Source organism: Mustela nivalis, assembly GCF_964662115.1.
Source record: "Mustela nivalis genome assembly, chromosome: 16".
NCBI classification, from domain to species: Eukaryota; Metazoa; Chordata; class Mammalia; order Carnivora; family Mustelidae; genus Mustela; species Mustela nivalis.
The window spans coordinates 6,073,702-6,098,091 of NC_139035.1; the positions used below are offsets into that span (position 1 = coordinate 6,073,702).

The following is a 24,390-nucleotide window of genomic DNA, read 5'->3' on the forward strand; positions in this document are numbered from 1 at the left end:
TGTCCCCTGAATTGAGCTAAATATCTAGCAGAGCACTCTGAACATCCAAGAAATCAGATGTAAGATTATACACTTCTGGATCTCTATAAGGGCAGAGGATCATCAGTGGAGAGGGAAAGAAGAGTGGGGGTGCACAGACTGATATCAGAGGATAAACAGAATGGGGAGGGAGCTACCAGAAGTGACACATTGGAAAGTAATATCCCAATATGAAAATGTCCTGTGCTTGGGGACCAGCATTAACCTGGAGACAGGTTAAGAGCACTCAAAAAGAACAAAGGGACTTAAGGGGCAATTGTTGGGATCGGGTGGCCACAAGCACAGGTATAAGCCCACAGTCCTAGGACGGCCACAGCCAGCACCCACCCATGCCTGAGAGAGCCCTGCTGCAGTCAGCAGTCCCTGGCTCCGCAGCCACGATAGCTGCCTCCACTGCCTGCACCACTGCCTGGGCTGAGCACACCCCCGTCTGTGCCTGAGAGAACCCTGCACAGGCTCCATTCGGTGGTCCGTGGGTCTGTGACCATCCACTGCCTCCACTGCTGCCAGGGCTGAGTGCACCTGGTGTGGGTGTGGACCAGACAGTGGTCTTGGGAATGGCAGCCACCAGAGTCAGGCCTGCCTGGACCAGTATCACTCGTGGTTTTAGTGGCATGGGGGTACAGAGACAAGCAGGGCCTCCGGCGGCCACTAAGATGGTGGCTGGGGGTGCGCACAACCTGCGGGAGGTAGTGCTGTTCGACAGAGTTAGCGGGGGAGGGGGGGGTCTGTGTATTCTGGACCATCCTGAGAAGAGCAGACTGAGCCTCTCCTCTGAGGTGGAGGTCTGGGTGTGGACAGTTTACTTTGCTCCAACCCACCTAGAAAATGCACAAAAAGCCATCAAAGAATAAAAAACCTCCAGAGAACAAAAGCCTGAAAAACCGGTTTCCACAGAGAGCAGCCCCTTGATAGGGGGCAGGGAAACTCAGCCCAGGCAAGACTGACTGAAAAACAACATGGCAGGCCTCTTCCCCAGAAGACAAGGCAAAAGAACAAGAGGACAACAACCACAGGATCCCCATGAAACTGTAAAACCCCAACATCAAAGGAAAACCATATATTAAACTCCTGGTATTGTCCCCAACCCTGTATATTTCATAGATACAAATTCTCTCTCTCTCTCTCTCTCTCTCTCTTTAAATTAGTTCTCGTGATTCTTGTTCTTTTTCTTTTTATTTTTTTATCTACTTACCATTTCAACTGGTTGTTTAATACAACATATTCCATAGTAACTTTTTAATTTAAACTTTTTCATACATAGAACTTTTCCATACATATGCCTTTTTAAAAAATGTATACATAGATATAAGCCTCAAGGTAGCCCTTCTTCCCTATTCAATACTATATATATATGTATATGTATATATATATTCAATACTATACACATACACACACACACACACACATATAGACAGACACACACACACACACACACACACACACCAGTTTTAATTTCCCTATATCTCTGGAAAGTTGAGTCCTTTAACAAAGATAACAAGATACACCCAGGAAGAACTGAAATAACCTTCCTCACCAATATCAAGAGTTTGTAACCACCTTCCCATCTTGTTCTTCTGTGTTTCTGTGTGTTTGTTTTTGTTTTTGTATTTTATAAATCTTATTCTTGGGGTTCATTTTGACTGGGTTTTTTTTTTTTCTCTTTTTCTTTTCCAGTCTTTTTCTTTGTTCATTTTTGTTTTTGTACTTTATAAATCTTACTTTGAGGGCCTTTTGGCTGGGTTTTTTTTCTTATTTTTTCTTTTTCTTTCTTTTTGGTGGTGACTTCCAATTGCTCTGAAATTCTCTAGGGTACACTTTGCCTGGGTCATGGTTGATATATTCAGCTATATATCCCCTCAAACACCTCTCACCAAAATGACTATGAGGAGGAACACCCGACAGAGGAAAAATTTAGAGACTGTGACCTCTGCCACAGAACTATTGGATATGGACATAAACAATATGTCAGAAATGGAATTCAGAATAACAATTATCCAGGAAATGGTTAGGTTGGAGAAGAGCATTAGTGGCAACATAGAATCTCTAAGGGTTGAAGTGTAGAGGAGTAGGAGACCCTGTTTCAACCTGTCCCCTGAATTGAGCTAAATATCTAGAAGAACTTAAGCTGGCAGAACTTAAAAATGCTATCAATGAGATCCAATCTAATCTAGGGTAAATGAGGTAGAAGATTGAATTAGTGATCTAGAAGACAAACTGATAGAAAAGAAGGATTAGGAGATGGCCTGGAACAAACAGCTTAGAATCCATGAAAACAGAATTAGGAAAATAAATGACACCATGAAACATTCCAATGTCAGAACTATTGGGATCCCTGAGGGGGGTGGAGAGAGAGACAGAGGACTAGAAGATATAGTTGAACAAATCCTAAGAGAATTTCCCTAATCTGGGAAATGGAGTAAATGTTCATGTCCTAGAGGCAAAGAGAACACACCCCAAGATCAAGGGTAGAAAGACCCCCAGACATGTAACTGTGAAATTCATCAATTATAAATTCAGAAAAGATGTCTTAAGGGCAGCTGGAGGAAGAGATTCCTTAGGTACAGAGGGAGGACCATCAGAATAATGCCAGACCTGCCCACAGAAACCTGGCAAGCCAGAAACGGCTGACAAGACATATTCAGGGCACTAAATGAGAAGAATATGCAGCCAATAATGCTTTATCTGGCAAGGCTGACATTCAGAATGGATGGAGAGATTAAAGAGCTTCCAAGACCGGGAAAGTCTAAAAGATTATGTGATCATGAAGCTGGCACTACAAGAAATATTAAGGGGGGTTCTATAAAAGAAGAAATACCCCAAGAGTGATACAGAACATAAATTTACAGAGACAATCTATAGAAACGAGGACTTCACAGGCAACATGATGGTAATAAAAACTTATCATTCAATAATCACTCCATCATGAACAGCCTAAATGCTCCCATAAAATGGCACAGGGCTGCAGACTGGATAAAATGACAGGACCCATCCGTATGCTGCCTACAAGAGACACAAATGGAACCTAAAGATACCTCCAGACTGGAAGTGAAGGCATGAAGAACCATCTTTCATGCCAATAGGCTTCAAAAGAAAACTGGGGTAGCAATTCTCACATCAGATAAATTAGATTTTAAGTTAAAAACAGCAGTCAGAAATAAAGAAGGACACTACATCATTCTTAAAGGGTCTATCCATCAAGAAGATCTAATAATTTTAAATATTTATGCCCCCAACATGGGAACAGCCAACTACACAAGCCAAATGTTAATTTTAAAAGAAAGTCATATTGATAAGAATACACTAATTGTAGGGGATCTTAACACAACACTCTCAGCAATATACAGATCATCTAAGCAGAAAATCAAGAATTTTGAATGACATATTGGACCAGATGGCCCTCATAGATATATACAGAACATTCCACCCTAAAACAACAGTATACTCATTCTTGTTGAGTGCATATGGAACTCTGGCCAGAAAAGACCACATACTGGGTCACATACTGGGCTTAACTGGTACCAAAAGACTGAGATTGTTTCCTGCATATTCTCAGACCACAGTGCTTTGAAACTGGAACTCAATCACAGGGAAAAATATTGGAAGGAATTAAACACTTGGAAGCTAAAGACCATCCTGTTCAAGAATGTTTGGATCACCCAGGAAATCAAAGAAGAGCTTAAACAATTCATGGAAACCAATGAGAATGAAGACACATCAGTCCAAAAACTATGGGATATGGCAAAGGCAATCCCAAGGGGAAAATACATAGCCATCCAAGCCTCACTCAAAAAAACTGAAAAATCCCAAATACACAAAATCTCTTTACACCTTAAAGAACAGGAAGATCAACAACAAATTAAGCCGACCCCATGCACAAGAAGGGAAATAATTAAAATTAGAGCAGAGATCAATGAGTTAGAAACTAGAGATGCAGTAGAACACATCAACAAAACTAGAAGTTGGTTCTTTGAAAGAGTTGATAAGATCAATAAACCACTGGCCAAATTAATCCAAAAGAAAAGAGAAAGGACCAAAATTAATAAAATGATGAATGAAATTGGAAAGATCATGACTAAAACCAAGGAAATAGAAACAATCATCAGAAATTATTATCAACTGCTATATGCCAATAAGTTAAGCAACCTAGAAGATATGGGTGCATTCCTGGAAACCTATAAACTTCCAAGACTGAAACAGGAAGAAACGGACAACCTGAACAGACCAGTATCTAGTAACAAGTTTGAACCAGTGATCAAAAACCTCCCAAGAGTCCAGAACCTGAAGGATCCTCTAGGGAATTTTACCAAACATTCAAAGAAGAAATAATACCTATTCTTCTGAAGCTGTTTTAAAAAAATAGAAACAGAAGGAAAACTTCCAGATTCCTTCTATGAAATCAGCATTACCTTGATCCCCAAACCAGGCAAAGACCCCATTAGAAAGAAGGATTTCAGACCAATATACCTGATGAATATGGATGTCAACATTCTCAACAAGATCCTAGCTAAGAGGATACAACAGCATCTTAAAAAGATTATGGACCATGACCAGGTGGGATTGATCTCTGGGATGCAAGGGCAGTTCAACATCCACAAATCAATGAATGTTATAGAATAAATTAATAAGAGAAGAGAGAAGAACCACATGGTCCTCTCAACTGACACAGAAAAGACATTTGATGAGATATAGCATCCGCTAAATTAAAACTCTTTAAAGTATAGCGATAAAGGGAACATTCCTCAACTTTACAAAATTCATCTATAAAAAACCCATGGTAAATATCATCTTCAATGGGGAAAAGCTGACAGACTTCTCTTTGAGATGAGGAACATGACTAGGATACCCAGTCTCCCCACTGCTGTTCAACATAGCACCTGAAGTCCTAGCAACAGCAATCAGACAACAAAAAGAAATAAAAGGCATTCAAATTGGCAAAGAAGAAGTCAAACTCTCTCTTTGCAGATAACATAATACTTTATGTGGAAAACCAAAAAGACTCCACCCACAAATTTCTAGAACTCATACAGCCACTCAGCAACGTGGCAGAATCCAAAATCAATGCACAGAATCAGTTGCTTTTCTATACACTAAAAATGTAACTCTAGAAAGAGCAATTAGAGAATTCCATTTACAATAGCACCAAAAACTACAAGATACCTAGGAATTAACACAACCAAAGAGGTAAAGTGTCTATAATCGAGGAACTACACAACACTCATGAAAGACATTGAAGAAGACACAAAAAGATGGAAAAACATTCCATGTTTATGGATCAGACAAATAAACATTGTGAAAATGTCTATGCTGCCCAGAGCAATCTGTAATTTCAATGTCATCCTGATCAAAATACCAGCGTCATTTTTAAAGTTCTGGAGCAAACAATCCTAAAATTTGTATGGAACCAGAAAAGACCCCAAATCACTAAGGAAATGTTGAGAAAGAAAAACAAAGCTAGGGGGCATCACGTTGCCTGATTTCAAGCTTTATTACAAAGCTGTGATCACCAAGACAGCATAGTACTGGGACAAAAACAGACACACATAGACCAATAGAATAGAGAGCTCATAGCAACTCTATGGTCAATTAATCTTTGACAAAGCAGCAAAAAATATCCAGTGGAAAAAAGAGATTCTTTTCAATAAATGGTGTTGGGAAAATTGGACAGCTATGTATAAAATAATGAAACTTGACCATTCTCTTACACCACACACAAAGATAAACTCTAAAAGGATGAAAGACCTCAATGTGAGAGGAATCCATCAGAATCCTAGGGAAGAACACAGGCAGTAACCTCTTTGACATTGGCCACAGCGACTTCTTTTAAGACACATCTCCAAAGGCAAAGGAAACAAAAGCAAAAATGAACTTTTGGGACTTCATCAAGATAAAAACTTCTGCACAGCAAAGGGAACAGTCAACAAAACAAAGAGGTAGCCCATGGAATGGGAGAAGATATTCACAAATGACACTATAGACAAAGGGCTGATATCCAAGATGTATAAAGAACTTCTCAAACTCAACAGTCAAAAATCAGATAATCATGTCAATAAGTGGGCTAAGACATGGACACTTCTCTAAATAAGACATACAAATGGCTAGCAGACACATGAAAAGATGTTCATCATCATTAGCCATCAGGGAGATTCAAATCAAAACCATATTGAGATACCACCTTATACCGGTTAGAATGGTTAGAATAAGACAGGAAACAATAAATATTAGAGAGCTTGTGGAGAAAGGGGAATCCTCTTACATTGTTGGTGGGAATGCAAGTTGGTGCAGCCATTTTGGAAAACAGTGTGGAGATTGCTCAAAAAATTAAAAATAGAGCTACCCTATGACCCTGCAATTGCACTACTGGTTATCTGCCCCAAAGATACAGATGTAGTGAAAAGATGGGCCATCTGTACCTCAACGTTCATAGCAGCAATGGCCACGGTCGCCAAACTGTGAAATGAGCAGAGATGCCCTTCAGCAGACGAATGGATAAGGAAGATGTGGTCCATATACACTATGGAATATTACTCAGCCATCAGAAAGGATGAATACCCATGGACGGGACTGGAGGAGATTATGCTGAGCAAAATAAGTCAAGCAGAAAATAATCAATTATCATTTGGTTTCATTTACTTGCGGAATATTAGGAATAATATGGAGGACATTAGGAGAAGGAAAGGAAAAGTGAATTGGGGGGAATCAGAGGAAGAGTCGAACCATGAGAGAATGTAGACTTTGAGAAACAAATTGAGGGTTTTGGAGGGTGGGGTGGGGGATGGGTGAGCCTGGTGGTGGGGATTACGGAGGGCACAGATTGCACAGAGCACTGGGTGTGGTGCATAAACAATGAATCTTGGAACACTGCATCAAAAACTAATGATGTTCTGTATGGTGACTAACGGAACACAATAATTTATAGATAGATAAAATACAATGAAAGTCATGGCTTTACGAAGAAGAGGTCCTATAATGCCTGCAGTGTTCCCAGTTCACCAGAACATGGCCCTTCAGCGGACTCTCCTGTGTGTGTTGCTTGCACCCTGCTATGGTGTCCAGGGAGCTTTTCCTTTCAGTCCAGGGGTCTGCACTGACTCTCTGCGATGTTAATGAGACCCAGGCAGACTGGCTTGATCACTGGGGGGTGTGATCACATAAAGGCTTGGGGGTAGGACAGCATTATTAGAGAAAAAATTTTAAGTTTTTATCTAAATCCCAGGTAGTTAGTCATAGTAGTTTCAGGTGTCCCCTAGAGTGATTCAACCCTTCCATACCACACCTGGAGCTCATGGCGAGTGCATGCCTTAATCCCCATCACCTGCTTCACCCTTCGCCCCACCAACCTCCCCGCTGGAATCGATCAAATATTAGAAAATCTGCACGAAGCTGCTCGTCCTAGGCCTTATCCTCCGCAGCCGGGTGGGCGTGAGCGGAGGTGGAAGCAGCTGGGGGCGCGCAGTGTCTGTGCGCGGGGCAGCTGGGCAGGGCATGTGTGTGGCATTAGCAAAAGCGCCCTGAGCGGTTAGTCCTTGGCTGGATCCCCTAAAGCACGGTGTCTGCAGGGGCAGGGCGTGTGGAGGCGGAGCCTGGGCAGGGGGCATGTGCAGCATTAAGAAAATCTGTGGTGAACCCAGGGCTGAGGCCAGCTGACTTGGAGCCGGCAAGCCCTCAGAAGAATTCGTGGGCAGGGTACCCTGTTAGCTCTTAGGTAGCAAGTGCTGGCCGACACCACCTCCTGCAGACCAGAGGGCTCCGTGTTTATGCTGGGGGGCACGGGAGGATAATGGAAAACGCCAGTTACTTTTTCCCTGGAGAAGTCCCCCAACACTTGCCAAAATCTGTAGATCTCCCTCCCATGGTGCACACTGTCACTTCTGTGTTGCCTCTCCATGCGCTGTTGTCTCTTTAAGGGCAGGGACCAGGCTGTCACTAGCCCTCCAGGCTCATCCCGTGCTGCTGAGTCAGCTGACTTCTAAAACTTCAGGCTCCAAGTCCTGCTGGTTATAGAAACTCTGGAATTCAGCCCCTCTGGATTTCAAGGCCAGACACTGTAGGGATTTGTTTTTCCTGTGTGGTCTCCCTGGTGCTTTCCCCTCTCGGCACCCGCAGTGCCCTCCTCCTCGGGCAGCTCCAGACCACCCTCTCGGCCCTTCCTAACCTCTCAGATGCGGCTTTGTCTCGACATTTGGTTGTGCAGGATGTTCTGCCAGTCTTTGGCTAGCTCTCCAGTTTATTTACTTGGAAGTGAGTTTTATCTTGTTGTAAACATAGAATGAGGGGTCTTGGGGTCCTTGTACTCTGCTGTCTGCCCAAGGGAGACAACACATATTTTTAATGTTATATGTATTATATACTGTTTTCTTACAATAAAGTAAGCTAGAGAAAAGAAAATGCTATTAAGTAAATAATGAGAAAGAGAAAATACACCTTGCAGTCCTGTCCTATATTTATTAAAAAGAATTCCACGGGGCCATCTGGGTGGCTCAGTCAGTTAAGTGTCTATCTTCCACTCAGGTCATGAGCTTAGGGTCCTGGGATTGAGCCCCACATCTGGCTCCCTGCTCAGCTTCTCCCTCTGCCTGCCACTCCCCCCTGCTTGTCTCTCTTTCCCTTTCTCTGACAAATAAATAAAATCTAAAAAAAAAAAAAAAGTCCATGTCTAAGTGGGCCTGCACAGTTCAAACCTGTGTTGCTTTCAAGGGTCATCTGTATTTCCAAAGATGACTTTGTCTTCTGTTCCCTTATTCTGTGTCTCTGTCTTGTGGAAGTCTGAACTGTTTTCATGAATTTAGTCAAGGTTTTTTTGCTTCCAGCTTGTCACTTAATTCCAGTCCTATTTTTTCAAATGGGACAGTTTTATTAAGATTATTCCACTACCACTACAGACCTAACATCTCTAAAAACCCGTATCATCACCTCACTTGCTTTGACCCTAACATACTCCTCTTTAGTAACCAATTCTGCAAATATGTCATGTATTTGTTTCTTCCTTTCAGATTCAATTCTGAATCTGGCTCTGTCTGCCCCTAATCTTCTATCTAAGTTCTTATAAGAGCCTCCGCATTGTCCTGTCTGAGTATAGATTCTGGTCCCTCCAGTCATCTTGCATGTTGTGACTAGAATGATCCTTAATCAAATTTGTCAACATTTTCTATTTCCTATAAAATCAAATAGAACTTCTTTCGCTTCTCTTTCAAGGTCATCCACATTCTTTTCTCTGTTTCCCTCTCCTCCCTCAACCAACTCCCCACCCACCCCCACTCCGACCCCCGACCCCTGCCAACACACATGCTAAGGACCCACTCAGACACCCAGTTAGGGCTGATGTGCTCATCCCATCTCACGCCACCTTTTGACCCCAGTGAATTAATCATCTGCTAATGGCTCAAAACTCATCCCTTACTAGAAGTTATCCTTAGTGAAAGAGAATGCATACTCTCTCCGTGGGATGTCCTGAAGCCTGAGACTGGTCGATGGGGGATCCAAACCCTTGTCCTCCAGGCTGTCCTTTGGGACAACTCCAAACCCAGCACCACAACTTGGCATTGGAGCCGATGAGGCCTGAACTGCAAGCAGATCGGTTTTTCTGCTGTCCGATCCTATTTCCTCACTCCCTTATAGGTCTGCGTTCTGAAATTACTCCCCAAGAAGCCTTCTGCACAAAACAAGTTGTCTCAGAGCTTGGGAAACCCATCTAAGATCAGCAGTTCCAGGAGTGGTCCAGGAATTGTATCTACAACACGATTTGGAGATGGGTGCCTTGCCCAGTTGCCAAAGATGGTCCCCGGCCTGCTGTAGCACGCACTGTTCGTGTTTTCCCCAGGAGTGCACTGACGTGGGGTGTTGGTGAGGGGACTCCCGCCTGCTGCAATGCTTACGAACGACAAAGTACACGGAGGAGCAAGATGGCGGAGGGGTTGGAGGCGCAAATGTCCTGGGGTCCCAGGAGTTCAGTTAGGTAGTTAGCAAGCCATTCTGAACCCCTACAAACTCAACAGGAGATCGAAGAGAAGAGCAGCAGCAATTCCAGGATCAGAAAAAGAACCACCTTCTGGACGGTAGGATGTGTGGAGACGTGAATCCAAGGCAATATATGGGGCGATAGACCGCGGGGGGAGGCGCTGGCTCCCGACAAGGGGTAGAGCAACAGGGCACAAAACTGCAACTTTTAGAAGTCTGTGCCACTGAGGGACGTCACTCCAGGGGCTAAGCGGGGGTTGGAGCCCTCGCTGAGACACTCTCAGGACCCACAGGGTCACAGAAAGTCTGGTGGTGTCTGAGCCGCGCAGAGCTCACAGGTATTGGAGCCGGGAAGCCGGCTGCAGAGACGGAGGCGAGGAGGGGCCTCTCAGCTCGGGGTTACCTTAAACCATGGTTCAAGGCACAATTGGGCCATTACTCTTCCAGCAGGGACCCCTACAAGGGGCAGATCCGGGGAGACTTACCTTCCATATCCGGAAGAGCGGCACGGGAGCGCACGGCAGGGATCTGCTGGGTTTGGAGACTCCACACGGAGCCGTGCACCAGAGATGGAACCGCTCGGTCCAGGCCGGGGGAGCTCGGAGCACGGCCAGGGAGCCGGGAGGGACTGACGGCTTTTCTCCGAGGTCGCATTGAGAACTGGGGGCCCCAAGCTCTAGGCTTCTCCTCGGTCTCCTCCTCGGAGACTGGGCGGCCGCCATCTTCATTCCCGTCGTCCACCGCGGTACGGAAAGCGCTCAGGGAACAAAAGCTCCGAGCGCGAACCAGAGCAGATCGCTTAGCCAGGCGGTGGCCCGTGACCCGTGGCCCGTGGCCCGTGGCAAGGGCGGTGCGGTTCTGCCTCGGGCAAAAACATTTGACAATCACAGCAATAGGCCCCTCCTGCAGAAGATCTTTAAGAAAGTCCAGGCAAGACCAATTTCACTAATCAATGAGAACTGCAGAACTTCAGAGCTAAGGGAACACAGCACATAGAATTCATGGCTTTTTCCCATGATTCTTTAGTCTTTCAAAGTTAAAGTTTTTTTATTTTAATTTTTTCTTACTCTATTTTTAAAATTTTTCCTCTTTCCTATTTGAACCTTTTTAAAACTATTTTATTTTATCAATACCTTTTTAAAAATCTTTTTAAACATTCATTGTTATGTCATATTCTATCCCTTCATTGTATTCAACCTTATTTTTTGTGTACATGTAAGTTTTTCTTTCTTTAAAATTTTGGGATATAGTTTCTTCTAACAGACGAAAAAATACCCTAAATCTACCATATGGCTTTGATCTAGTCTCCAGCCTAATCGAGTTCTCTCTTTCTCTCTCTCTTTTCTTTTCTTTTCTTTTTTTTTTTTTTTGTTTTTCTCCTTTTTTCAACCAACTGCTTATCAATCCCTTTTTTAAGAATCTTTTAAAATTTTCATCTACTCTTAAATTTTCATTTACTCTTATTTGTGTGTGTGTGTGAGTGTGCGTGTGTGTATATATATGTATATATATAGAAATATAAATATATATATATGATTTTCTTTCTTTAAAATTTTGGGAGGCAGTTCTTTCTAACAGATGAAAATACATCCAAAATCAAGTGTGTGGCTCTGTTCTATTCATCAGTCCAATCATTCATATATATAGATACATTTTTCCCCTTTCTTCTACCCTTGGTTTGGGGTCTCTTCTGATTTGGTTAATGTATATTTTTCTAGGGTCATTCCTACCCTTTTAGTATTTTGCTCTCTCATTCATCTATTCTTCTCCTGAAAAAAATGACAAGGTGGGAAAACTTACCTCAAGAAAAAAAGAACAAGAGGCAGTCCTGACAGCTGGGGACCTAATCAATAGGGACATTAGTAAGATTTCAGAACCAGAGTTCAGAATGACCACTATCAAGGTGCTAGCTGGGCTCGAAAGAAGCATGGAAGATACTAGAGAATCCCTTTCTGGAAAAATAAAATCCCTTTCTAGAGAAATAAAAGAACTAAAATCTAACCAAGTTGAAATTTTAAAAGCTATTAATAAGGTGCAATAAAAAATGGAGGCTCTTACTGCTAGGACACATGAGGCAGATCGCTAATTCACTCTTCTGTCTCTTGCTCCTTTTTTTTTTTTTTTTTTTAGGTGAGTTTTTCACCCACTTGGGTTAGCTATGGGATAAGATTAAAGCCACTGCAGGAGCCAGGTAAGTAAGTATGGTATTGTGTCCTGAAGGTGCTGGATCAAGGAGAGGGAGCAGAGTGTAGGTGTCACAGTGGGAGTACTCCCCCGTGATTCAGGATTTAACACTGTGGCAAATACCCCAGGGACAGTGATAAGGTACCGGCATGATTCCTACAGTACCACAAACACTGATCCACACTTAATGAAAGAAAAATGTAAGAGCTTCTATGATAGATGGTGGAGGAAAGGATCCTCAGGCTCAGAGAAAAAGGCATGTTAAAATGTATCTGCTATGTAAAGCTAAAAAAAAAAAAAAAAACCAACAGCCAGTGACAGTCCCAGGAAAGCCTATGTTCACCAAAGCAATGTTGCCTGTGCTTGTTTTGGGAGCAGCAACAGTACAAGAAGCTTAGCTGTCTGGAGCCCAAGGCTAACAGCAGGAAGAGATGCTGTCAAAAAACTAGGCTCCCTGAGGAGCTTGAGAATAGCAAGATCTCAGAATAATATAAGTCAGGGACCAGTGCTTAAGTTTCAGGAGTATTGTGGACACAATTGTTGCAAAGAGTTATGGGATTGGAGTGGCATCCACAGAATCCCGGCTCGGAGTTGAGTCATAGAACATGGTGCTCCTGGATCTGAGAAATGGGCTGCCAACAAGGATATTACTTAATTTATATAGTCAAAAGAAAATCAATGACGGATTATCAGAGACAGAGGGTAATATCTCAGTAAGAATCACAATTCCTTGCTCAGTTTCCAGATCAGATTGGATCCCACTCACTGGAGGGGCTGATTCTTTAGAAGTCAGGACCCTTTCATACCAGGGCAGATATATTCATTTGTTATTCTCTTGGTACTTAACCAGGGGAGTTAAGACTAGTTACTCAGGTAAATGTGCTCTGTGGGAAAAGAGGAATCCTCAGAACTTTTGAAGATTGTTGAACATTGGTTCTGAATTGGCACAAATCCCTGGAGGCACAATAAACCAACATGGCTCCCTGTTAAAGGGAGGGAGATATAAGGGCCATCAGAATCTTCACCAAAGTCTGGTTCTCAGAGGGCCCAGTAGTCTATTGACTAATCTGCTGGTTTTACCTCTAATCTCCAAACGCATAATTGAAAGGGACACCCTAATCTCCAAATGCATAATTGAAGAACCCTCACAATGATTCCTTGATTTCTTGAGTAAGAGCTATTGTAGTGAGGAGGTGCAAGTCGAACTTTCTGAAACTTGCTGCCCCAGAGAAAAGAGTGAATTTCCAAAGAGGATGGAGTAAACTAATGAAACTTTCGGAGAGTTGAATATTGTAATAACTCCTACCATACCCCATGTATTTCATCAGGTCAGCTCCTGCAAAGATCAAATAGAGCATGACAGGTGGTAAGACAGGAAACCCAGCCGCAGCTACTGTGCTCAGTGTATTTTTTGCTTATTTGGTTTTGCTTTCGTTTTGCTAGAACAGGTTACAATAGGCTCCAGCACTTAATCTAGCAAATGTGTTTCTAGCCACACTTATGAGGAAGGAGAGGTGGATGCTATTGGCCTTCCCATGGGATGAACGATGGTTTATGATCTTGCCCTCAAGTCTACCCAAGTTTCTTATACCCTTTATCAAGATGTAATCTAAAATAACCTGGATTTTATGGGCATTCTATAAAATGTCATATTGATTGACCATATGATCAATAACATGTAATAGAACCAGATGAGAGATATGGGGCAAGTATGTTGGAGGTCTTGGTTTATACATAATATATATGCCAAACTCTAAGGTTTATACACTATAAACCTCAGAGAATAGGTAGTAGATCTTACAAAAGTTCGTAAGACTTTTGATTACAGACAAGATGGAGTAGACACATTCTGCCTACTCCTCCCACTAAAGAGTTTATCAAACATAATAAGACCCTAAAAGTTGAGGGGGGCAAGGCAGATCAGGTAGAAACCTCGAGATCCAAGGAATGACATTACAGCTATTTCCCTGGCTTCCCCTACCCCCAACTCCCCTTATGTATTCCAGACTGAGTAGTAGAGAAATCAGCAACCTGGAAATGAAATGCCAATGGATATAACCATCATGACCGTAACAAAAACTACTTGGTTTCCCATTTTTCTCTTTTGGTAAATAGCCTGTGGTGTTTGAGAATGAGAAGTAGTGGCAGTGAGATTGGGGGAAGAGGGTGGGAAGGGTGGTGGAGGTTAAGAAGGATTCAAATTATAACCTGACGATCAACAAATTTTAGCTGTATTTTATGATTTGGTCTTACTGGCTATCTCCTATGTAGAGCTAATCGTCAGTGATGATAGGTCTATCGTCAAATGAGCTTTCCAGGAATACATACATTCTAAATTGTTCACTCAATAGCAAAAATTCATTTTCATTGACTTTATAACTTAAAAATCTATTGGCCAGGGTGCCTGTGTGGCCCCGAATTGGGCTCTCTGCTCAGCAGGGAGCCTGTTTCCTCTCTCTCTCTCTCTGTCTACTTGTGATTTCTGTCTGTCCAATAAATAAAGAAAATCTTTTAAAAAAATCTATTGGCCAACTTCAGAAATAAGTGAATTGAAATATCTTAACCTCATTTAAGTGGAATGTTCTGTCCCACTTAATAAACTAAGATAAATTATTTATTATTAAGTTAAACTTAATTCCTTTGAAGTCCATACAGTAAATCAACCGTATACAATTTTATTACAGTGTTTATTGCTTTATTGGCAATTGAATTACTTGAAGGGGATGTAAGTCAATTCATTGAAAAATAGAGACACTGTGAAACTGAAAAGCATTTAAATTAAGAAATGGTGAAGCACATGGAAAGTGAATGTGAAAATGGACCAAACTCAAGGCAAGTTCTGGCTTATCGATGAGACAAGGGTGGTGCCCTGGCCATTCCAAGCAAGATGAACTTGTGTTTGCAGCAGTTTCTCAACTCTTCCTCATTCCTTTTTTCTTATTCGAAGAACACAATGAGAAGAGCTCAAGATTTCTGTCTTCAGCTGCTGAGTACTCTCTAAGAGCCTTAGAAATCGCCCAAGACCAGGGTTGAGAGCCATCCCCATCACCTCTACTTGTTGAATGCCTGATTCTGATTCTCTTTGAAGAAGCCAGGTTCCAGAGGAGGTTGCATGTTGTAGGCTAAGGGTTGAACTCATTGTGACGGGACACAAGCCCTCTGAACACACAGTGCTCCCTTCACGGCCCACGGAAACAAATGCTGAATTCCATTTTTATCGCACATCACACCAGGATCACAAAGAATCCTAGAGTATCTTTATTTGTTCTATAATTTAATAGTACACCTATAAAATAATTACATTATACTTAGAGCTTTTCTTCATTTATAAACAAACCAAAAAAAAAAAACAATTAAATACAATTTGAGCCATTATAAGGTAAACTTTGTACATAGAAGAACCTCCAGAAGGAGCTTAACCCTGCAGCATATCATATTGTTTCCATTGCTACACCCACAACTGGGTTCAAAGAGAGTGTACTCATGTGTGTATACTGTGAGTTCATAGCTTAATCCTTCCTCTATCTGCGTGGGTTATGTGTTCATAAAATGACAGGGTTGGCTTTGCAGTCAGCCAGAGAATCCCAACCACTCCCAACCTCCCCTACCCACTGGCCTCCATTTCAGTCATGTGGGCCTCCTCCGTTCACAGCTTTTCTGCCATGTTTCTGCGCTGCGTCTAACTTGAGGTTTTCCAATTCAGGCAAGAATAAATTCTCAACTTGGACACGCTCTCTGCTCTTTCTTCCCATCCCAAGGTTCCAGCCTTCGAAGATTTCTGTTGAGTTCTGCCTCCTGATGGAGGGCTGTCTATCCCCCATTTCTAAAACCAATACCCCCTTTTACAACAGCATATTGCGCTCGGGTCTCGTGGAGTTACGGGGTAGACAGAAATGAAACCTGCAGTTCAGGGGCAGGAAAGAGATTCAGGGACACGCCACACCTCGCTCTCCAGGTGAATGCCCCTAGACACCCCATCAGGAAGCCTCAGTTCCCCCAAGCAGTTTGTAGAGGGTCTCACAAACCTGGAGTGGGCCTTTCTGAGTGCCCTTGGCAGCAGCACATGAGACTGGTGCTCAGAAACGACCAAAGAAAGGTTTTCAAAGTTTGCTGATTTCCACCAATAGCATCTCATTCACATTCATCAGATCCCACAAACACTACTCACAGGGAAGACTCTGTGGGGCAATTTAGCAAAGGGACACAAGGTAAGTATAGTTTTGCAAGAAAATAAGTTATGTCAGCTTTCTTACACCAAGAGACCTCAACATATAATCCTCAACGATTCATTATAAACATGAAACATAAGCTGATGTTTAATCGTCCTTAAAAAAAAAAAAAAATCCATTCTTTGAAAACGAAACTCCTGTAGGATAGCTTAACTAGATTTCTATTCTATATATTTTATTTTTTATTTCCTCCTACAGCACAAAGTGACCTGATTCCTTATATGTTTAAATAGTTCTCTCTTTTAACAGGAAATATTTTTTTGTTTCGAGTCAGGGCAGTAAAGTGGTATAGCTTCTCACGGGCACATATGACTATTAAACATCACAGGGCTTTTAAGTTCCCTGTGAAAGACTCCCCAGTGAGTCCCCTCCCTACACCTATCCGTCCCAACCCACTTCCAGATTTATTTACTGTGCTGCGATGATTTATTTAGTACCTTCAGGGAATCTGTTTTCACCGTAAGATCACAATGTGAGATCACCTGCCACCTCCCTGCCCAATGGAAGACTGGGTCCTGGACAGTGAACTGCTCACAGGGCATTATTCCTGAGCTCAACCCCTGCCGAGCCTTGCTCAGAACCGTGCTGCAAAGCCGGAGTCCAAACTCGGGAGACGATGCGTGGGTAGGTCTAGGGCGCTTCTGCACAGCCCTTTACAATACAGGCGGTTACAAGACCAGCGTTACTGCGGAGGCCGTCGTGTGGAATAATATTCTAAATGCAGCGGTAATAGCATGCACACCCGAGTTCTTCGGAGTCCGCAGGTGGGGGGAGGAGGAGTGAGGAAGAAGAGGTGGGGGCGCTGGGGGCGGGGGAGAGGGCGGCCCGCTGCCAGCAAGGTCCCCGGGGAAGCCCATCTCAGGATCCCAGTGGCTCAAGGCGTCTCCGCGGGCAGCGGGCAGCGGGCTGGTGAGGAGAACCTCCCCTCCGCGCGCGGGGACGCGGTCCAGGCCCGCATCCGGGGCGCGAGGGCAGCGCCCCCTTCACCGGGTGGAGGCTCCCCCGGGCCCGCGGGACAGGGCCGAGCGCCGCCTCCTTCGCTGCCGCGCGACGGGAGCTGGAGTGTCGGGGGAGGCCGGGGAAAGCCGGGCTTTTCCACATGGTGGAAACATCAACGCCGGACCGGCCGCGCGGCCCCCGAAGGTCCTCTCCGGCCGCCGGCCGGCGCCGAGCCGGTTTCCAGCCGCGTCCCTCGGGCCCGGCGCGCAGCGCGTTGGGGGCGCGCAGGGGTGGGGCGCGCGGGGGCCCCGCGATCGGCCGGACGCGGCGGCGAAGCGCCACTTGGGAGCCGCGCGGGCAGCGGAGCGGCCGCCGGGCAGCGCCGCGCGGGCTCCGAGGACGCGGACGAAGGCGGCGGCGGCGGCGGCCCCGGGAGCTCGCGGGCAGCCGCGGGGGCTTCACTGCTTGTCCGAGTCGCTCAGGTTCACGGACATGCACCGGCACTGCTTCACCTTCTGGATCTTCTTGAGTCGGAAGGGAGGGTCCATGCCGGGGCACTCGAGCTCCACGAGGACGGAGGTGACGCGCTGCGGCTTGCAGAAGGCGCACGACTGGAAGGACTCCTCGTCCTTGCGCACGTGGCGCGGGATGTAGAAGGAGTTGCACTGGCCGTAGCAGAAGCGGTTGAGGACCGTGCGGCTGCGGCAGCCGTCCTCGCTCACCGTCTGCCGCAGCGGCTGCGTCTTGCACCAGTCACTCTTGAGGTACTTGCGCTCGGTGACCACCAGGGCCTCCTGGCTGGAGGCCAGCACCTCCTTGATCTGGTGCTGCCATCGCTCCGAGTGGTTGCTGCTGCCGTCCTTGTAGGGCGACGGGATGGCGCCCGCCGGCCGGTTCTTCCGGGCCTCGGCCGCCTTCACCAGCACGGCCACCAGGCACAAGGACAGGGAGAGCTTCCAGAACATCCTGCGAACGAGACAAGAGTGAGAGGGGTTGGCTGGGGCGGCGCTGGTTTCCCGAGAGGAGCTGCCTTCGGGTGCGGCGGCTGCAGGGGAGAGGCCTGGAGCCCCTCCGGGCGGCGGGGACACGGGGACGCCCTCCGAAAGGCGACGCGAGGGGCGAGGGGCCGAGCGGAAAAGAACACAGAGCACTCACTCGGCTGCACTACACAAGAATGACAAGGCCAAGGTCGCCAGCGATAGCCCCCGCCCGCGGGCCGCAGGGCCAGCCATAGCGACTGCGTTTCCCTGCGTCTTCATCTAGTGGGGGACAAGTCCTGCCCCACTCACACCACGTGTTTTCCCCATGGGACCCTCAAAACACGTCTAAGTTGGCCGTTATTATACCTACATTGCAGGGAAACTGAGGCACGCAGACGTTAGGAACTGGCCCACGGTGGCACAATCGCTAAGGAACGTCCAGGAGTCACGCACCTGTCTCCGGAGCCACCAGAAGGAGACACGGACCGGATCAGGAGGATCGGCAAAAAGAAAAGGCAAGCGGGGTGGGGTGTGGGCCACAAGTTTCTTTCAAAATAAGTATTAACCTACGAATGGACACAGACCGGGGAAAGTGATATTTACACCTCTGGCAATTGTTAGGAATAGAAAAGTACATTGAACCTCGGCACAAAGATATTCAAGTTAATTCAAGAGAGTCATGAAGTAGAGTCTAGGAGCGGAAACCACTTCCCAGTCAGGAATTAAGAACTCTCCAAGGCCCTTATTAAAACGGCCTTAGAGGGGTGCCTGGGTGGCTGCCTTCAGCTCAGGTCATGATCTCAGGGTCCTGGGATCGAGCCCCACATCGGGCTCTCTGCTCAGCGGGGAGCCTGCTTCCTCCTCTCTGCCTGCCTCTCTGCCTGCTTGTGATCTCTCTCTGTCAAATAAACAAATAAAAAAAAAAAAAAAAAAAAAAAAAACGGCCTTAGAGAACCCAACCGTAAGGGCATGACTAGATTCTGCCTTCTGTGTCTTAGGGCCTCATGACCCCAGCGAGCCGGGATGGGAGCTTGGGAGGAGCTTCCTTACAATCAGGTCTTGTAGGAAGCAAACCAAGTCTGCCTGAAGGATGGACTTCTCTGAAGCTTAATTCAGTTCCCATTGCTACATTTCCATGAATCCCTCCAGGGACAGCAATACCCTGCCCCACCCCCCAGCAAAGATGATCTCTATCTGCTGAGGATGGCAGCTCCTTCATTACCCTTGTCATCCTCGCCACCATATTCGCATTTATTCATTGCTTCCCTGGATATCTTACCACCTCGAGAACCTGCACGAGACTCTGGTTCCTTTAACATGCACACACCAAAATGGCATGTAGAAATTATATATATATACCATTATATAGTTCTATAATGTATACTACACATTTATATTTAATTTTTATTTAATATTAAATTTATATTTATATGACATATAAATATATAATTATGATAATATAATTTATATAAATATAAATAAATTTGATATTAAATATATTAACATCCCTGAACTATTATCAATGTCTTACATATGTTTCTGCTAATAATAATAGTACTTATTGGTGTTCAAAACCCATCCCTCTTACAGTTTCTTCTCATGTATAAACATATCAGTTCTATGAAATAGGTATTAATATTTCTCCCACTTTACGGATTAGGAAACTGAGGCATGGAGAGGCTTCACAACGTACCAAGATCATATGTCCACTATGTGAAATATTTGAACCCTGGCTCCAGGTGAGGGTAGCTATACTATAGCTAAAAATATTTGTGTTAAGGGGTACCTAGGTGGCTCAGTTGGTTAAATATCTGCCTTTGGCTCAGATCATGATTCCAGGGTCCTGGGATCGAGCCGTATGTCTGGGCTCCCTGCTCAGTGGGGAGTCTGCTTCTCCCTCACTCTGTCCCTGCTTGTGATCTCTCTCTCTCACACTCACTCTCTCAAAATCTTCAAAAAAAATTTTTTTGTGTTAAAATATCTATGCTAAAATATTCCTGTATGTCATTATTGTTAATCTAAGTGTAAACCACAAGAGGCTTTTGGAAACCACACAGCAGAGAATTCCTTCATTTATCAAGTTTCACTGAGTATGTATTCTGGAACAAACTCTGATAAGCCTTGAGAATTCCAGTACCTCTCTCAGAGACAAAGAGAAAGTTCTTCCAGTGTCGGACGAGCCCTGACAAGATCTGCTCTCCCTGTTCTCATCCCATGGACCTCCTCATCGGCACTCCTACCTGCTCTGCTCCGGCAACCCTGCTCACCTTTCTGTTTCCAGAAGGTATGTGGCATTTTTCTGCTCTAGGGCCTTACGTCTGCCTTCCCTCTGATGTTGACATGGTCTTCTACCACCGTCTTCAAGTCTGTGCTCAGTTATCGCCACCTGGGTGAGGCCTTCAGGGGTGACTTCATCACAGCCCTGACATTCACTGTCTCCTTCATCCCTGCTTTGTTTTCCTCCACGGCACTTAGCATCCGGTAAGAGAGTACGGTAAGATCTTACAGATTTTTGCATTGTCTGACTTCCGCAACTAGAATATAAGGTCCAAGAAAGAAGGACCATCTGTTAAACCATACTGTATGTCCTGCACTTGGAACAGTGACTGGTACCAAGTAGATACTCAATAAATTCGTGTGGAAGGACACACAAATACCACGCCTTTTGGCACGCAGAGTATGGAGGCACAATGGGATAGGTTTGCACGGCCAAGAACATCTGAACCACTGGGATGCTTTAGAATGTAGATTCCTCAGCTCCACCCCCAAAACACCCCCAAACCAGCAGAGTCGAGGTGGAGTTTGAGATCTGTGTTTCAAAGAACTGCTTCCGGTGGCTTCCCCGGGCCAGTGCCGCAGGGGATGATGGGGACACAGGGAAAGAGCATCGGTTCCTCCTGGATAGGGAACAGGAGAGGCCCAGGAATTAACAGCTAACGAGTGTCCCGAACTCCAAATAGGAGTCTTCCAGGCGGTGACACTGCCAAGAGGGCAGAGTTAGGTAAGTGTAATGACAAGAGGCAAGAGAAGTAAAAATTAAAAAATAAAATAAATAAAATAAAATAAAATAAAAATTAAAAATAAAAAAATTTTTTAAAAAAGAAAAAATTGAGAACAGAGGAGGGAAAAAGGGAAAGATTTTCTTTTTTTGTAAAAGCATTTTGGGGCAATACAATTCCTGAGATTCTGAGGCCGAACTGTTAAAGAACTTTCCTCATGCCTCCTTAGTTCCACACACGAATTGTCACATGAAAATGGCCACGCTCCCAGCAGATTCATGGCAAGCACTGAGTATTGGACTCACTCAACTTACACAGCTTATTATACTTGCAGAATGATTTGTGATCTCAATAGTCTCTTAAAAAGAAAGTATGTTGGTTCCATTTTAATAATTTCTAAAATTATTAACATTCTGAAAAAACACACAACCCAAAGTTTGCAAGTCCCAGCCAGGAAAGATTTACAGAGTCAGCCTGGTCCTCAAGCCCCCTAGTTCCAGGAACAGCTTCACAGGCATCTTTGATAGGCTCAACGATGCGTGCTTTTCTTCAACAGGTCCTAGCTGTTGTCAGGGAGAACAGAATTAAAACATGTTCCGATCAATTTGGGGCAAAAACTCTCAGATTCACAGTATTAGATGTGATGATTAACAACATGCCTTCTTTGAACGCTTTGCAACATCTTCACAACATCTGGCAATCACCCGGAGAAGTTATGCTTCCCAAGAACCTAGGGGGAAAGCAAACCTCCCATTTGTAAGAGCAGGAAAAGAGGCTGATGAAATCGCTCGGTGCCTGGGGCCAACTGGGGGTTTCCTCCCCTCCATCTCGTTTCTTTACTCCTTCACACAAAGCAACAGGAATGTTGCCAAGGATCTGGAATCTTGGTGTTGGGACAGGCAAGGAGGCAAGAGGTATTCTGCTGAGTGACCATTATGCTTTTCACTCCAATCAAGGGCACCAAAGCAACTGAGTTTTTGCTCACAGTGCATCTCCTCTGGCCCTTGTGTATGGCGGGGGGCCTCAGGGTCCTGCACGCCTCTTTCTTCAGCTGGTTAACTTGCTCTTGCACACACACGTCAGTGGCCCCGCCACACCCTGAATTTAGCCCTCAGAGTCTTCCTTTGCCTTGAATCACTCAGAGAAACTTGCCTTGCTACTCAGAGAAATGGTTTGCATACAATTAACCTCTCAGGAGTGTTGCCATAATCGTTGGTACCACAGCACGAATATCTTTCATTTTATCCTCACATCTTGTGTTTGGCTTGTCTCAGAAGAAACTCGTAAATAATTCCTTTCGGTTTTATTAACGATCCTTGGGGCCTGACAATGTTGTCAGTTTGCAAGGGGCGCCAGGACCATAAATGCTGATCTGCTAGCAGTGTGGGTTGGTCGCCGTGGGTTGGGTAGAGAGAGAGGAAGCAAAAGCACTTTCCTCTTAAGTAACGCCCTGGGGCCCGGGCTTTCTTGGTGTCAGAACAAGGGCTGCACAGGCCAGGATAGTACAGAGGCCGCTAAAGGATCACTGGCCTTTTTCTAGAACATCAGCCTTTTCTAGAGACATAGACTCTTGAGTCGTAATGCCTCCTAAGTTCTAGGAAAGGCTGTGGCCATGCTAGATCCTCCCTGCCAAAAGGTGTAAGTGACCGAAGGCAAGGGTTCAGCTAAGCTGATTAACTCACTCCCAGCTCGACCTTGTTGGGTTTTAGAGGTCAGGCCCAGGCTGTGCATGAGTGGTGAACGGGATGGAACTCAAACATTTTCTGTGACCTAAGAATTCTGCACAGCCTGGGCAGGTTGGAGGGAAGCGCCCAAGGCTGCACATGGGCAGGCACATCTGGGATAAACCTGCTTCCACGGCCCAAGGGAAAACAGAATCCGAATCCAGCAGCGAACTCCAAACAAAAGCCCTTGACAGTGTTAGAATGCAATGATTATTTTTATGAATTTTACTACTAGAACCTCAACAGCCAAAGGTACTTCATCCGTGACATGGAGCCTTTGTTGGGAGGCTGTGGCGGAGCTCTCCAGCTAAAGGTGCACGTTCCTGGCTCGGGGCGCACCCCCTGACTTTCAGCAACTGTCATCTACAGCCCGCGATGGCCCGATGGGCTGATCCCAGCCTGCGCCCTGTTTCCGTAAATAAGGTTATACGGAACACAGCCGTGCCTGTTTAGCTCCATTTTCTTCATTGGCTGCTTTTGGGTTACAAAGACAGAGTAGTGGGGACAGAGACACGCCGCATGAAGTCAAAAATATTTACTATGGGGCCTTTCACAGAAAAAGTTTGCCGAATCCTACTGCTAACTTTTCCTCTCCCATTCACTCATTGCTCTCCCCTTCCCTTTGTGCGCTCTGGCTCGAAAAGTAGCTCTGCATTTTAAAATGTCTCACTATGGGGGTGCCTGGGTGGCTCAGTGGGTTAAAGCCTCTGCCTTCGGCTCAGGTCATGATCTCAGGGTCCTGGGATCGAGCCCCGCATCGGGCTCTCTGCTCGGCGGGGAGCCTGCTTCCTTCTCTCTCTCTGCCTGCCTTTCTGCCTGCTTGTGATCTCTCTCTGTCAAATAAATAAAATTAAAAAAAAAAAAGTCTCACTATGAAGCATTTCAACCATAGAGCAAGCTAGAACACATAATGAACCCTAGCTGCCCACCACGGAGGTTAAAACAGTATTAATAGTTCCAATCTTTATTTTGCCATCTCCTTCAATTTTGAGAGAAATGAAACAATATAGGTAAAGCCAAAGTTTTGTTCTTTTCTTCTGCTGCTGTTGCTGAGATGACCAGTGTCCTGAAGTTGATTATGTCATTCCTGCTAGTGCTTTTCCGTGTTTCCTGGTACGTTCTGTGGTGAGGGCATGTCTGCGTGTGTATCTAGTACTACACTCTTGTTGAGCAACTTTTGCTTTATTGATTTGATTTGATTTGATTTTACTATGTTGTATTTTATTCATTTTATTTTTGGAGCACCTTTTAAAATCAACGATTGGTGTTTGAGATTTTATTCATGTGGATGTTTTGAGAAGGATCTATTCACCTCCACTGCACAGTGTGTGCATTTGCT

General features: G+C 45.0%; 1 protein-coding gene across 2 annotated transcripts in view; it reads right to left on the reverse strand.

Annotated features, from left to right (window-relative positions):
- Positions 1-17,671: 17,671 nt before the first annotated feature.
- The window catches only part of GREM2 (gremlin 2, DAN family BMP antagonist), a 108,787-nt gene continuing 102,068 nt past the window's right edge, over positions 17,672-24,390 (reverse strand). Inside the window, exons 2-3 of one of the 2 annotated variants that reach the window (XM_082702833.1) lie at positions 18,699-18,781; positions 17,672-18,314 (exon numbers count right to left, since the gene is read on the reverse strand). In XM_082702833.1, coding sequence (XP_082558959.1) covers positions 17,807-18,314; positions 18,699-18,700 — 510 coding nt within the window. In that variant the 5' untranslated portion in view covers positions 18,701-18,781 and the 3' untranslated portion in view covers positions 17,672-17,806. The remainder of the gene's footprint in view (positions 18,315-18,698; positions 18,782-24,390) is intronic. The other variant, XM_082702832.1, reaches the window with a different exon arrangement.